Source organism: Euprymna scolopes, chromosome 30 (assembly GCF_053919585.1).
Source record: "Euprymna scolopes isolate OS-2025 chromosome 30, ASM5391958v1, whole genome shotgun sequence".
In the NCBI taxonomy this organism is placed as follows: domain Eukaryota; kingdom Metazoa; phylum Mollusca; class Cephalopoda; order Sepiida; family Sepiolidae; genus Euprymna; species Euprymna scolopes.
This window is the reverse complement of record NC_136511.1, coordinates 7,219,645-7,237,123: the sequence shown is the minus strand read 5'-3', so window position 1 is coordinate 7,237,123 and position 17,479 is coordinate 7,219,645. Positions and strand designations below refer to the sequence as shown.

At 34.3% G+C, this 17,479-nt stretch overlaps 2 protein-coding genes across 4 annotated transcripts in view; both read left to right on the top strand.

Moving 5' to 3' along the window:
* Nucleotides 1–17,479, top strand: part of LOC145254646 (protocadherin Fat 4-like) — a 1,852,201-nt gene that overhangs the window by 1,703,546 nt on the left and 131,176 nt on the right. For all 3 annotated transcript variants that reach the window (XM_080113277.1, XM_080113278.1, XM_080113279.1), the window contains 2 exons: nt 4,962–5,099; nt 13,630–14,781. In XM_080113277.1, coding sequence (XP_079969403.1) covers nt 4,962–5,099; nt 13,630–14,781 — 1,290 coding nt within the window. The remainder of the gene's footprint in view (nt 1–4,961; nt 5,100–13,629; nt 14,782–17,479) is intronic.
* Nucleotides 1–17,479, top strand: part of LOC145254647 (protein GVQW3-like) — a 153,569-nt gene that overhangs the window by 60,410 nt on the left and 75,680 nt on the right. The window lies entirely within an intron of this gene.

The window sequence follows — 17,479 nt, the reverse complement described above, 5'->3', positions numbered from 1 at the left end:
TCGGCGAATTTATTTTTAAACCCCGTTGTCTACTCTTGGAAGAAGGTGTGCGACTTCAGATATTTGTCACAGTTATGCGACAGCGAACACTGCAGTCCCATCCCTATCTTGTACATTGCCGCTCCGATACACAGACCCCCATTCTCTTCCTCACACGCTCTACCCCATGCAACCGCCACCATGTCCTCCTTCTCCTCCCTGCACGCCCCCAGCACACCACCAACGACTCCCTCCCCTTTTTCATCCGCATGTCACCCAATTCCATCAAGACGTTACTTTAGCGACAGCAAATGAGACACCTGTCTTGCGCACGGCAAACAAACAAACAAACAGATGCAAACCTGCTGGTGATTATTTTCGATCTGTCACAAAATAGGAAGAGTCTCTTCCGCACAATACAGCAAGATTTCCTTCCGTGAATATATCATTCCGCTCCCACATCCAAACCTGCGCTCACCAAGCTACAAACTGATTTTACGCATGGGTCTTTCAGGAAGAAGTGATTGGCAGCATACCTGACAAACAACCTGCCTGTGGGGTGGGGTATTTTAAATTCTTTGCAGCTAAATAGAGAGACGCATATATATATATATATATATATATATATATATATATATATATATATATATATATAGTGCATGTGAATAAATGACAAAAAATATATATTCCAAAATTCATGATGTTGACCATCTTATTATTTATTCCTTTAATTCAGTTGACATTTACAATTCTGGACAGTATCTGTTTCACAGCGCAAAACCAATCACTAAATTATTATATCAATCAGTGAATCTATTATGCCCTTAACTCATCAGAAGAAATAGCAACAATCAATCCATCAAAAGGAAATAAAGTGTGATTTGACATGATTAAAGTCCGAAAATTGGAAGAGAAGCTGCAAACACCTTTAATGTTTCCATTACGCTATTTTGACTTTTTGAATGAAAATAGGAAATAGTGTTTGTCATGAAAGAACACAATTAAAGATTGTAAATCATGATTTATAAGAATTTATTAATCAACGGGATGCTCAAAAAGAAATATATATATATATATATATATATATATATATATATATATATATATATATATAATAACATGGATTTTACCAAGCAAGCTGGATCTAAAAAAAAACATTCATATCCTTTTTCTACAAATCCTCCTGATACAGGACTTCTGATAAATGCATTATTTTCACTTTGACTTTCCATGTCTCACTGACTTTAGCAAATAGGGTGCATACCTTTATAACTATTTGCTGATATTTTCTCTCCTCTCATGAGATGGTAGACATCGAAACACTATAGGTTAAGGAGATTAATTTTCTAAAGCATTCTTTGTCTTGCTTAGAATAATAAAAATTCTTTGATATGAAACTCAACCACTTCATTTCATTTCAATGAGAGTTTTTTAAAATTCATTGAATTACAATTTAAATATATATATATATATATATATATATATATATATATATAGTAATTTATAAAATATATATGGCGATTAAGCTACACTGAATATTCTGCGCTTCATCCAACTATAGGATTCGTCAGGCTTATGCGCGAATTCTGTCGTTGCTTCTTGTTTTTATATATGTTGAGGATTTCTAGTTGGCCAATCAGCTTTCTAGTATCCACCACGCCCCTTCCTGTCAGCCACTGGGCATGCATTTTATCAAACAAAGGATCTGTTTTAGAACTAGGTTAGTGGTTTTAGGTGGCCGTTCTCCTTTTTTTTCTTTTTTTTTATACATATAAAATTTGCTTATTCCTTTGAAAAACTAGCATTATTAAATTATTCATTTGTTATGGTAGTCGGTAGGTGAGAGGTCTGGAGAGTATGGCGGATGTGGCAGAGTTCTGTAGCCCAATTCGTTCAACTTCTAAAGGGTAGGTTAATAACATGCGGTCAGGCATTGTCGTCAAGGAGAATTGGGTCTTTTCTGTTGACTAATGCTGGGTGTTGTTGTCGAAGTTTCTGATGCATTTCATTCATTTGTTGACAGTACTTGTCCGCCATAATGGTTTCGCCTGCATTCAAAAACCTGTCCTGGATAAAACCGGTTTCAAACCACCGAACAGTCAGCATGACCTTCTTTTGGGGCAACTCTGGCTTAGTGTTGTGGAGCTTCGTTGGCATCTAACCACTCAACTGAGCATCGCAGGTTACAACCCAGTCGAGAAATTGTTGCGTAAAATAAGGACAGGTGGCACTTCATAACAGCGTTTCTTTTGTTTGTCGTTTAATTTGTAAGATACCGATCTATCAAGTTTTTTTTTCTTCCTGATTGGAAAGTTGCTGGAAACCATTGTATACGTTACGTCTAATTCAGGAGCAAGTTCTCACACAATTGTGCATTGATTGGCTTCGACTAAAGCTCTTAACTGATCGTTGTCAGCATCCGATGGCTGACCACTATGCTCATCACCTTCAAGACTCTCGTCACCACCACAAAATCTTTTAAACCATCATTGTGCTGTGCGTTCAGTACTGGTTCCTGGATCAAACGCTTCATTGATATCGCAAGCTGTTTCAGCGTCTTTTCAGCATAGCTTGAATTGAAATAAGAAAATTGTGCAAATTTTTTTTCCATCTTATATTCAATATTTTGAAAAGAAGACATAATTGTTTTAAAACGAAGGTAATTTAAATGATTAGATAGGGCGAAAAACGCTCATTGAAATGATATATACAGTAAAGATATTATAACGAAAACTCACTTAGAAATACATTATTTGCATTACTTGAAATCAAAGTTATATATATATATATATATATATATATATATATATATATATATATATATATATACTAGCAGTTTAGCCCAGCTTTGCTCGCGCCCTATGTACTGTTCATAACTTTATGTGTATATGTATACATATATATTAAAAAGTTTGACATGTCCAGGTAACCTTCATATAAAATTTCAAGTGTTTAGACCCAAAATTGGCAGAGAAGTTTGGTAGAGTCTGTAAAGGTACACCTCTGTAGACTTTGACCTCTTGACAGCCAAATTTTTGCCCCAAAAATGATTTAAAAGCTTGCTGTATGTCTGGATACCCTTTATGTAAAATTTCAAATGTTTAGACCAAAAATTGGCTGAGTAATTTGGTAGAAACCGCAGAGATCAAATTTTTTTTTTAACTTTGGCCCCAATTTTGACCCCTTAACATTTATTGTTTTGGGTTCAAATCAAATTAAAAAGTTTGATCAATGTCCAAGTAACCTACATCTAAAATTTCAAGTGTTTAGACCCAAAATTGCTGGAGGATTTTGGAAGAGATTTACAAGATCAAATCGTTCAACTTTGACCACTTGACAGCCAAATTACTGGCCGAAAACCGATTAAAACGATTTTCCCAAATCTCAGTACCCTTTATGTCAAATCTTGAGTCTGTAGACTGAAAATTGACAGAGTAGTTTTGTAGGGAAATGTACACACACACAGAGTTTCACCTTTATATATATATATATATATATATATATATATATATATATTATCATTATTATTTACTATAATAATTATTAAATACCTACAGATACTAGTGTTTCATCCTTTCAGAAATGATCAGTGCAGGGTGTCACAATTAACACCAGTTGAGAGATTTGTGCCCCAGCAACAGAAGTCATGTCTGGCTTCATTAGCAAGGACCCGAACCACTTGGCTACCGTCAACCGCAAGAGATACAGTTGAAATTTAAACAATAATTCTTATTAAATGTTTTTAACGTCAGTCAGAGTGATCTAATCATTATATGACGATCTGCACATATAAGCTAAGTTGACCGACTTTATTACAACTGAAAGTACTCAACGATAAGAAACAAGTTTTTTAAAGGGGTTGATATATATATATATATATATATATATATATATATATATATATATATATGCATTAAGTACATGCTATTTTTTTTTTTTTTTTTTCAGATACTCAAATATTTGGTTTGGATTAATCAGATTGAATATTTCATTCAGTTTGAGTTTTTATATTTTTGAAGGTTTCATTTCAGGTCTAAATAATTTGTTAGAAAGTGGTTCATTATGAAAAGTTTCTGACATGTTTAAGGAAGTAGAAATGTGTGTTGCTTCTGTGTGCCATATTCTAAGTCTTGAAAATTCTTTTTTACTGTTGATTTTTTAGTCAATTTTCTGCTCTTTAATATTTGGCATGATTTTATAGAGTTTACTAGGAGGGGGGGCGGCATTGTCTGGGCGTAAAATATGCTTAAATATGATATTTAAATTTGTCCAGAGTTCGTATATATTATTATAGAGCCGTGATTTCAAAAGTAAAAAAATGTATTTAGGTGCCATCAGTTAGAATCGAAACCGAAACTGTAGCATTAAAAACTGGTGACGTTACCACTGTACCAACGTGACACGCATATAAACCTATTAAAAATAAACCAAAATCAATGTACAAAATGTTTAAGGTTTCTTTTAATTTTTACTCATTTTTGACCCCTTAAAAACTATTTTAACCGGCTAAAGACCCATAAAAACACGGCCTGTAAAAAATCCAATTATTTGAGGCTCTTGTAGCGCTCTGCTACCTTCAGTTTTGGAGGAGATAATTTGAAAATATGGAGACAGACCGACAGACATATAGTCATTTATATATTAGATTATTGTGAAAATATTGTTCCAGTGATTTTTGCCATTTATTTTGGGTGTAAATTGTTAATGCTGGAATTTTATCAATTATTATTTCCGTATTTGAGGATCAGAAAATCAATTCGAAATATGTCTTCCCATTGTGATCACCCGTTCTTTCTTTCTTTCTTTCTTTCTCTCATACTGTGTTATACTTGTTTAATAGTTCATCTACATGCCAAATTTCGTTGAAATTGAGCCACAAATTTCTAAGTCTATAGTGAACAGACAAATGTTGTTTCATTTCATGTTAAAATAATTTCTGTTTTTTTTTTTTTTTTTTTTTTTTTTTTTCAACTCACTTCCAGGATCGAATGATGGTTGTGGTGAATATATTGGACGAGAACGACAACAACCCTGATTTTAATTTTGTCAGCGGACGCACATTGAACGGGACTGTCCCTGAAAACTCCTTGTCTGGAACAGAAGTAATTTTGGAAACACCAGTGAGTTATCTCCCTTTTGTTTATTCATCTAGTGCCTGTCCAGAATAAGAACGAAGATCCAAAATCGAAATATTGAATTTCACTTAAAACAAATGTTATCTTCTTAATTGTCACGTCGAGTTTAGTAAAATATCCAAAAATTACAAAAAATTATGAAGTATAAAATTAATTATTAATAAAGCAAGTTTTCGAAGAATTGCAAGCTATACTTAAATAATAAACAAATTCCAAACTTTAAGTTACATTTCACAAATAATAATGGCTGATCAATAGATCGTGAAATCGTGAAAGTAAATGTTTTATGTAATATTATGCAGTAATATGTTGCTAATTACGACATGACCATTAAGTAAATAACATTGTATTTTTAATAAAAATTCAATGTTACGACTTTTATTTTAATTCTTATTTCGATAAAGCACCATCTATAACATAAATCTCACCTGTCTGTTTAAATGTATGTATGTATGTTTGTATGTCTGCCTAAAACTTTCGACAGAGGCGACGGATTTTCACGAGATCAGTATCGTTTTGAAGCTCCACCTTTCGGATGACAAATATTGAAAAATTGGCTAGAAACATTAATTCCTTCACCCTCAACTGGGCATTTTTCTACAGGGAGAGGTCGCTTTTTTCTTTTTTTTTTTTTTTTTTTGCCAATATTTTCGAAAGTCATCCCCTCTTTTCGATTGACTAGCCTTAATTTAAACCTTCGCGACTTCCTGTTTGGCAATGGACACAACGACAAAAACGTCACATTTTTTTTTCACATTCTTTTCTCCCTTCATGGTACGGGTTGGAACCTGCCTGCCTACTACCACTTATTTATTTATTTTTTTGCTCAACACACACCTCCAAACACCCGGGAAACGCCGGGCACACAGGCTAGTTTATCTATATTAGATTATATTGGATTAAATCAGACTTGAAGAAAGAAAATATTCCAATAGATAAAAATTACTTGAATCCATATTTTGCTAAACCCATTAAGTCGCGGGGTTTTTTTTTTTTACTATTGAGTTGAAATTTTGTCTAAAGACATGAGCGAGAATACACAAATTGAAAGGAAAGAAGTTATTTATTTTATTTATTATGTTGGTGCAAAATAATGTTGTGTTTTTTTAAGTTGAGTTGAATGCAAAAAAAAAACATTATTTTTGCACCAACCTAATAAGAAAGCGAAATATTGCATGAATAAAATATATAAATAGGACACTGGGTACATTTGATATATTTAAGAAACCAATCAAGATAAAATTTATACATTATAGTACAGAGCAAAGTAGTTCATGCAAAACGTTACATTGCACTAAGTGACTTTTTATTGCAAAAATCATTTATATAAGTGTTCTGGCCTTAGGACAGTGGCGTAGCAACTATGTTTGCCACCTGGGGTGGTCGTAACATTTGCCCTCCTCCCAACCCCGCTCGCCATTGATAATCCGTTAGCCTTCAAAATTCCAAAAAGTCCTCAAAATATTCATTTTCATGGAATTATAATCAAAGATCTAAAATCTGTTTAAAAACACATAAAATACAAAAACAAATTACGATCTTCAGAACTCATTTTGATAAAAATTTCAGATTTTTTTGTAAGCTTTTTATTATTATTTTTTTTTTTTTAGCTGGGGGTCGCCACTTATCAAGGCCCGAAGGCCACTCGAGGATAGGGGTCAATGAATGCAAGGTGACGGTGTAGTAATCACTTCTAGTGTAAATTGGGTAGGATTTGATTATTTATGGGGCTGGCTTAACAGAAACTTGTTTACATTAGATTTGAAAACTGCTATGTTGTATTCCACCGGAAAGCATGCCAGCGGAACAGTGTTCCAAAGGCAGGTAGTTCTGGGAAAGAAACTTTGTTTACATTTAGGTACAGATAGAGAGTGGGGAATTTTCTATTTTTACCCCCTCAGAATGCCGTCCCCTAGTACGTACTGACCTTCCCGCCCCACTTTGCTACGCCACTGCCTTAGGAAAAGGTCATAAAGAAAAACTCGAGCAATGAGGAATATATTGTATATGAAAGTGAATACAAAGAAAAAGGTTATTGTTATGTTCTGACTGTCAGTGAGTCAGTCTGTAGTCTTGTGTTGTACAGCATAATCACATTGACACACTGGTTCCTGCTGGATCACTGAAGTTAAGCAACGTTGAACCCGGTCAGTACTAAATGGGTGACCATTTGGGACTTCCAGGCGCTGTATGTGCTCTCCACTTATCTCAGCATTGTTCCTGTCATCCTGGACTTTTCCTTGCCACTGGACTCAAACAGTGCCGATTCAGGAGAGGTGTGGTTGGGATTGCGCGACCCTTGCCTCACAATTACATGTGCAGCTGCCCCCTACAGGGAGTATCCTTTGTCTTTTGAGATTGAACAGAGGCCTCGAGTCTTGTGTTGGATTGCGATAATTCCCCAGAGGGTATGAAACACATGGTTTTCATAATGATTAGAAGAGTCCATTACGAGGGAATGGCTTCGAATACACAAACAGAAAGGAAAAAAGTTATTTTATTTAGAAAGCGAAATATTAACTCTTCCATAAATAGGACACTGAGGAATTTTTACACTTTTAGAAAAAGAAATTAATGGAAAACGGCTGTTGCAGAAACACAGCAAATTTTGCAACTGCTATAGAAAGAATCCATGCGTATTGGAAATCTGTGAAACTTGGTGTCACTCAGGCTCCACGGAACACCCCATGTTTTTGCCAGTGAGTGATCATTAGGGCTGTGACAACAGAATATTCTTTTCATTCTTTTGACTCTCTGGTATATATCCGACACAGTTAGACACACTTAATCAACCAAGAACCACATCCTTCTATATAAAAACATATAAGATATTAACGGATACACACTCAAGAGTCAAAACAATGAAAAGAATATGCTGTTGTCACAGCCCTGGTGATCACTGATAATGACTTTTGTGATTACTCATAGAAAGTAAATAATAAAAAAAAAAACACATTGATAACTGAATGCTTAACCCTGGATATCTAAATTATTTATTATTATTGAGTGGAAACTTTGTGTAATGACTAAAAACGGGTTAGAAAAGAAAGAAGTTATTTATTTTATTTTATTTTATTTTATTTTATTTAAATTAGGACACTGCGTACATATGATATATTTTTAGAATTAAAAAGGCTATAAACATTCAAGATAAAATTTATACATTATGGCAAAGAACAAAACAGTTCACACAAATTGTTACATTGCACTTTTAGCAAAAAATTAGTGGCTTACTATTGCAAGACTCATTTATATAAATTCATACATCATCGAACAAAATTTCACAAGAATTTTGAAGAGGGTTCCAACAACTCTCAGAGAAAAGTTGATGGACACAGTTAAATTTTATCCTTTCTTCAGAGCAATTATGCAGTAAGCAGTACTATTATATATTATCTCATAGGTTTTAAGAATATATTCTTTTGTGTCCTATTTATAGAACAGTGGGACCTAATGGGTTAAGGATGTGAAGAATATTTGAAAAAAAAAACATGGGTTTTATGAAGAAAGCAACTCTCAGAGAAAAGATTGATATATATTTTTGAATTTTACCCTTTCTTTAGTGTAATTATGCAGTACATTATAGATAAGTTATTTTGTCTCCTATTTATAAGATGATGGGACTCGTTGGTTTGGAATATTGTCTTCGTTAGAGTGATTTTGGTCCCCCCAACAAAAGGAGGGTTGACCTATAAATTCACCCTTGTCTGTTTGTCCGTCCATACTTTTCTCAATAACTATGCCTTGGAATTTGTTGAAATTTTGCACAAACAGTAAACATGATATGAGTAAAAAAAGTAACAGAACGGATTTTCCAGAACTCCGGTTGCTGCTTTTTTAATAAGCACAAAAGTGTCAATTTTAGCCATTTTAACCGGAGGGGGGGGGGGCTTTCCGGTTAAAATAGCTAAAATCGACACTTTTGTGCTTATTAAAAAAAATTGATGCCTTGGATTTTTATAAAACTTTCCAAAAAGTTGTAGCTAACTGATTTTTCTATGTAATTTTGTTTGTCTATACTTCACGATAACTCTTGGGTGTGCCCCAGAGGCTCTTTTAGGGCTAATAAAAACACTCCATTTTTGGGACTATTTTCCTATATTTGTTGAAAAAATTTTGTTTGTCTATTTAGCAGTTTTGCATTGTGCTGAACTCAAATTTAAATATATGTCCTTGGGGACATTTGGGGGCTAAAGGGGTGGGGTGCAAATGATAGACTCAGTCATTTCTTTTTTTTTTTTGCATGGTGCAGAACTCAAATTTACATATGTTAAGGCCTAAAACTGCACTATTTGTTCATTTTGATCAGGATTTGACGTCCCCTGGGGACTTTTGGGGCTAAATGGGGGAGGGGGTACAAATGCTGAACTTAGTCATTTTTTTTTTTTTTTTTGCCTCGTTCACTGTGCACTCGCGGGGAACCATGCATGCTTCACTTGTTATATTTTGGAATCTATATATTTCTTTTTAACAATACATTTGTTTTACAAAAGATATTTTCAGTGTATAACCTTTTATGTTCCTTAGAGAGGCGTTGGATGATCAAGTACTTAACAGTTGTAGTGTAACAGTCCGTTTTCATGCTAACATGGGTTGGACGGGTTTTGCCTAATGGCTCTTCTCCAGTCTCATTCACTCTCAATTTCTTAAAGTCATCCTCAACCAACTGACTCTGTTTTACACAGTTTGCCTTTCCCACAGAATCTACAAATCTCAATAAACCTGATTATGAGGCAACACTCCAGCTTACCTCAGTGAAGAAGCAATTTTTCTAGACTTGGGTAATTTTTATTTTTGTCCAATCTAGAATGACCTTTTTTGTGGAGATGGATTTCCTCCAGATTTAAAATCGACTTTTAAAACCTGGCCAACAAAAGAAGAAAAAAACGATTTTTTTTTTCAATTTTGACCCATTTTTTTACTTCTTAAAAACAATTTTAACCGGCTAAAGACCCATAAAAGAACGGTTTGTAAAAATCCAATCATTTGAGGCCCCTAGCGCCGCTCTGCGGCTTTTAGTTTCGATGGAGATAAAGTTTGTCGAAGTGTAAGCCATGTTTAGTTTCAGAACAGTTTCCAACTCAACCCTCATGAAGAGAAAAGAAAAATAATTGCAGTCCTGTTTGAACCACACAGATTCCACCTGAGAATCATTGGCAGTTTAACTACTGCAGATAAAAACTGACTGACCAGTCTATCAGTTGGTCATAATTTCTGTAGAATCTCGAATGGTTTACCTTCTCAGCTTGTTGCCCAGCTTTTAAAAGGCGATTACCTTTCCAAGTGGAGAAACCAAATTCTGGATGGTCAAATCCAGAACAAGATATATTTCTCATCTCACAGGCCTTTTGGTTGAATGCATTGCAACCTCATTAAATATGCATCATTCTGCATACTTACAAACAACACTGACTGTCCATTTTTTATCAAATTCAGATTCATCCATTATTCTTATTAACCAACTCCATAAACATTTATTCTTAATACATAAATTGCCTCATTATTTCAAATTAACAGGATTTGTTCACTATCGCTTCACAATTTAATTCTTATTCGTTAAAATAAATTGTTGAAACAAAACTAATCGATAAGAAAAAAAAAAAAAAAAAGAAATCTAAATAATACCCTACAAGACAAAACTAATCGATAAGGAAAAAGAAGACAAAACTAATCAAAATAATAAACCTACAAGACAAAACTAATCGATAAGGAAAAAGAAGACAAAACTAATCAAAATAATAAACCTACAAGACAAAACTAATCGATAAGGAAAAAGAGGACAAAACTAATCAAAATAATAATCCTACAAGACAAAACTAATCGATAAGGAAAAAGAAGACAAAACTAATCAAAATAATAAACCTACAAGACAAAACTAATCGATAAGGAAAAAGAAGACAAAACTAATCAAAATAATAAACCTACAAGACAAAACTAATCGATAAGGAAAAAGAAGACAAAACTAATCAAAATAATAAACCTACAAGACAAAACTAATCGATAAGGAAAAAGAAGACAAAACTAATCAAAATAATAAACCTACAAGACAAAATTAATTGATAAAAAGAAAAACCTATTTAAATACGAACCTACAACACAAAACTAACTGATAAGAAAAAAGACCAAACTAATCAAAATAAACCTACAAGACAAAATTAATTGATAAAAAAGAAAAAAATCTAAATAATAGCCTACAAGAGGAAACTAATCGAAAAGATAAAAAAGACCAAACTAATCTAAAATAATAATCTATAAGACAAAATTAATCGATAAAAAAAAGACAAAACTAATGTAAATAATAGCCTATAAGACGAAACTAATCGATGAGACAAAAGAAGACAAAATTAATCTGAATAATTGTCCACAAGACAAAACTAATCGATAAGAAAGAGACAAAATTCTCTTTCTCTCTTTTTATCAACAAAAAAACCTCTACAGAAGAAAATAAATGGAAAAATTGGTAACGGCTAAAGACAGAGAATATATCTATGCCTAAACCTAAACGTAGTTTCCATGAACAAAGCTTCTTTTTTAGAACTGCACACCTGTGGAACTCTGTTCCGTTTTCCTGCTTTCAAACTGGCTACAATATGGTTGTCTTCAATTCCAACGTGAACAAATTCTTGATGAGCTATCCCCTTCAGTAATCCAATTTACCAAATTTCCACTACTAATGATGACTGACATGTTCCTCTTGACCACTGTACATTCATTAACCCTTATCCTCGAGTCGCAAAATATGCTTAAATATGATATTTTAATTTGTCTAGACTGCGTATATATTATTATAGTCGTGATTTCAAAAAAAAAAAATAAATAAATATTTGTGTGGCATCAGCTAGAATTGAAACCCAAAACAAAACTGTAGCATTCAAAGCTGGTGACGTTACCACTGTATCAACGTGACACGCATATGAACTGATTAAAAATAAACTAAAATGAATGCACAAAATGTATAAGGATTTTTTTTTTTCAATTTTGACCCATTTTTGATTTCTTAAAAAATATTTTAACCGGCTAAAGACCCATAAAAGAACGGTTTGTAAAAATCCAATCATTTGAGGCCCCTAGCGCCGCTCTGCGGCTTTTAGTTTCGATGAAGATAGAGTTTGTCGAAGTGTAAGCCATGTTTAGTTTCAGAACAGTTTCCAATGGTTCGGGCCCTGTCGGTGGGGCATTAGAATACGCCGACTGCCCCCCTGCAGAGGATAAAAGTCCCTCAATGGGGGTCCTGGATATGATCTTAAACTATATCCAGTGGTGAGGCCCAGCTTGTGGGCTTTGGGGAGTGTGGAGCCACCCTTTAATTACCATTGCTCCCAGGTTCACTCTGACCCGGAGTGGTAGTACCTGTTAGGGTCCCAACTATGGGTTAAATAAAAACCAACATGAAAACAACAAATATATTCTATTAAAATATTTTTCTTCAACAATTTTTTATAGACAAATGCCTGAGGAAGTATAAGATGATGCTACAGAGTTTTAGCTTTGTACGACAACTAAGTCTCTCTCTCTCTCTCTCTCTCTCTCTCTCTCGATTAAAAATGTTTAGATCCAGCAACAAGCATGAGCAAGATAGCCAGCAACAAGTCAAACTGCAGACCAACTTAATGCGGGTACTGGTCTCTCGCTTTATGTTGTTGTTTTTTGGGGTTTTTTAATCAGAGATTTGCTTCACCCAGAGGGGTTGCCTTCACAAGACTTTTGGGAGTCCTCTCTACCCCACACACACATCGAAATAAACATATACACGTACACATACAAGCATGCATACATACAAATGCACGCAAACATACATATGCAAGAACACACACAAACACACATGACAACATGCACATACACACATACATACACGTACACATACACGCACATGTAGAATATACTTGAAGGAGCATTTATAATGACGATGATGATGGTTGTTACGAATAGGTGAATTCAACATGAATAAAAGAGTAAAACAATTCAAAATACACAGGACATAAAAGAGAGAGCCGTTCATTTCACCGCTAGTATGCACATACACACATGCATACAGTACATATACACATATAAACATACATACATGCATACATTTAAACAGACAGGTGAGATTTATATTATAGATTATCCATCCACGGTAATACCGATCAAGAAAATATTAACTTTGTGGGTATTTTTTTGTTTTTTTTTTAACCGGACATTCATACGTACATACATACATAAAGACAACTGCCCTTTTATATTAGATCATTATTAGATATTGAGATTTAGCCTATCCTTTGCTCATAGATGTAAATTTACATTCTTTATTTTCTTTTTAATTATCACCAGTTATTATTAAGATTAATCCTCTTCCTCTTCTTTGTTCATAAATATTAAGTTTAAATATGTGAATGTTGAATTGAGACAGACACACATACATTCATTTTTTTGTATATAGATATAAACTTTTTCTATTACTTTCATTAATTAATTCTGACTGACAGTGCGTTACCACAACAGACATGTTATTACATTCTTCCTTTCTTTCTTTTAGGCTCATCAATTGGAAGTTCAAGATGTAGATGCCGGGGAGAATGGAACCGTTACTCTAAGTTTAAATGGCGCCACTCAATTCCGACTGCGAAAGGTTGAAAACTCAAGTTATGTAGTCTACGTCAAGGCCAACTGGTCCCTTGATCGTGAATGGCGAAGCAACTACAATGTCAGCATTACCGCCCGTGATGGAGGTGACCCCCCAAGGTCATCGGTGATCTATCTCTTCATAAAAGTGCTGGATGTGAACGATCACAGCCCTCAGTTCCAGTACACTTCCTATAACATGACCGTCACCGAAAACTCTCCGATCGGAAAGGTCATCGGTACGGTGCATGCCGATGATGAGGATTCAGAGGTCAACGGTGAAATCGAATACTCCATTGTCGGTGGATCGATGGAGATGTTCGAAATCGGAGAGAAGAATGGAAGCATTTATATCAGCGAACCAAAGTTGGATCGAGAGAAAAAGGACATTTATCGCATCACAGTCCGTGCGCAAGACAAAGGCTTTCCAAGAAAGCAAGCGCACACTGTCGTAAATGTCTACATCGAAGACGTCAATGATAACGCCCCCGAGTTCTCACAGCAAGCTTACACGGTGTCGGTCCCAGAAAACACACCTGCTGGAGACATTATCTTCCAAGTCGATGCACGTGATCGGGATCTCGGACCAGGCGGAGTGGTCTCTTTTTTCCTTGAGCCTCGATCTGAGTTCTTTTATATCGACAAAAAGAACGGCAGTTTGTATCTGAACAAATCTCTGGACTATGAACAACGGCGGAAACACTTCACCTTCAACATCTTGTCCCATGACCATGGAAATCCAAGTATCAGTTCCGTGGCGCCAATTGAAATAAAAGTTACTGACGTAAATGACGAAGCGCCTGTTTTCTCCCGACAAATTTACACGGCACAAGTAACGAAAGATTCGCCGATCGGTAAAGCAGTTACCGTTGTCCAAGCGAAGGACACAGACTCTGAGGTTATGTACACACTTTCGCCAGCCTCTACTGAATTCACAATCGACAAAACGGGCCTCATTATTCAAACGGATAAAATTGACGAGACGCTGTTCAACGTTGGTATGTTATACAAAGAGTTTACGGTCGTTGCCAAGGATACCTTACATTCAGCTAACACAACTTTACAGGTATGTCTATTTGGATTAATTTATGGTTAATGCTCCCCGGTATTAGCTATTACGAAAAGGACGCATTTTTTGTTGTGTTATAATGAGAGATATGTTCTCATTCATGAGAGATCAAGAAATTAAACAAACTCTTTTTATACATAGGTGCTAGTGGTAGGAAGATTGCAATATATTTCCTGATTCTGATGCAATTACAGATTCTGATTATTTATAAATCTTTCCATATCTCTACAATTATATAAATACGACTTTGTGTGTGTGTGTGTGTGTGTGTGTATGTTTGTTCCTTATAGACTCCAAAATGGTTTAACAGATTTTTTTTTTAATTTACAGAACTTTAGTGTATAAGTCTGGGAGTGATCTTAGTTAAGTTTTGTCTCAGAATACCCCCAATAATTACTGATAATCGAAACAGTTATTTTAATTTATCTATTATCGGTAAAGCCATTTTTTCCATGTTGTTGCTTAGCAACAATGATAGAACAACGGGCCATGAAAATTCTACTAAAAAGTTGATAGCGTGTTTTTTTTTTTCATTAACTGCAAAGAATTTTATAAGACTTGAAAATTTACGTGTTTTTTTTTTTTGTTTATTTATTTTTGCAAGACGTGTTCTGTAGGTTAAAACCCCGCACATAGATTTCTTAATTTTTTTTTTTTTCGTTAACTGGAAAGAAATTTATATAAAATAATTTTATAAAAGAAACAGTAGGTTCTCTAGAGTGCAATGTAGAATAACATATTTTGGACTACGTTACGGCATGGAGGCATGTGAAACTTCCTCCCGGGCGATTTCACGGATTTCGATGAGAATAAATATATAGGAGTGTGAAATATTCGTTGAGCATCATTCAATCTATGAGTAACGTCGGGTCTCCCTGCTAGTTTAACTATAAAGTTGTTATTTTTTCCCTCGATTATCGTAAAAACATGTGTTAAATGTGCAGATATTTTCCCAAACATGAAAAAAAAAACACTTGTAGTAGGTGGTTATCTATAGATTTTAGTTTTACTGGAAGTTTAAATCAATAAATATTTATTTTATCATTACTATCAGCAGTGGAAGATTTTGTTTTATACAAAATCAAATAAAAAAAAAAAGACAAAGGAATCGTTTTTGGCATCGGAAAATAGGCACAAATTTTTCTGATACCGATTCTGATTAATTTTCCCAACACTAACATGTGCGCGGAGTGTTTACATGTTTGTCTTTTATTCTCTGCATCGTTGTTTCTTTCATCATCGGCCAGTTTCATGAATGGCTGTGGTCATCTAAGGTTGTCGAATGTCTCACTTTTCTAACTTAGGAGAAATAAACTTTCCATTCATGAAATACATGAGGAGACTTTGCTGAGTTCTTCAAGGTTTTATTGAAGAGAATTTACTTATGGAGAGAGAGAGAGAGAGAGAGAGAGAGACCAATGTATTGTAATTATTATTTTCTTCCTAGTTTACTAACTTACTATTAAGAAATGGGCGATGCAATAGACAAAGTCTTGAGATAACGTTCATCTTATATCATTTCTACATTCTTAGATCGTATCTCGTCTGTATCACTTCCCGAGAGAGACTGACTTGCAAACCTCTATTTCTCTTGTTTGAAAATGTGACGTCATCTCATATCATGATTGTTCAACTATATTTTGGCTAGGGAGTATAACCTGTGCCCTCTGCTTCTTTTCTCGTCATTCGTCTCTAGGCCTAATTCTGCTTGTAGCTAGGTCGTTCTGACATGTTCTCATGTGACCCTTATCAAAATTCAAACTAGCTAACTTAATCTCTACTGATGTAGGGCCCGTCATGTTACAGGTGACACCAGGTTGCTTTAATTCTGGTTGAATTATAACGGGTGCTACCAGATCAGGTTGTCTGAAGATATCGACTTAAATGTACAAACGTTGATGTTATTTTATTTTTCCATTTTTTTTAGCAAAACTCAATCATGTTCTGCAAAGCCAAAAACAAAACTAACAATTGTTCTCTACAAAGCAACCAAACCAAACACCATGAATAAATATTTGAAGATGAAGAAGAACATAGAAACTTTTACTGAAATGATTAAACCCAAAAAGGTTGATATGCTGTAAAACAAAACAACCAAATTTAGACATTTGTGAATAAGTATTTGGATACATAAACAACTTGAAGCATGAAATCTTTTTTTCCAAAATTACCGGATTCAGCATTGAATAATTGAAAAAGTGTTGATATGCCGTAAAATTAAACGATCAAACTCGTTGAATTATAAGCAAAACGATACATATACACACATTTTAGTCAAAAAGGGTTTATTTACAAAATGTTCTTATAAAAAGCTTTGCAAAATCAAATTCATACAGATCCTTTTCTTTATAATTCATCCGGTTTGATTGTTTAGTTGAAAACAAAAAGGAAAAGAAACCAGTGTCAACTGAGAAAATATGTCCTTTTGGTAGCTGCTGATTTTGGGGTTCCTCAAGTATAATTGGTCCATTTATTTTTTAAATATCTACAACTGTATTGATATAGCACTTACAACAAGCACATTGATGTTACACTAATCTATAATAATACTTTTTTCATATATATGAAGGGTTTTCCAAAAGTAATGCCTCCATATTTTTTTTTATTCTGCCCAAAAGGATCAGAGAGGATTGCAAATTCCATTGTTATGATGACTGAACTTATTCATTCATGATCTGAAAGTTTCATCTCTCTG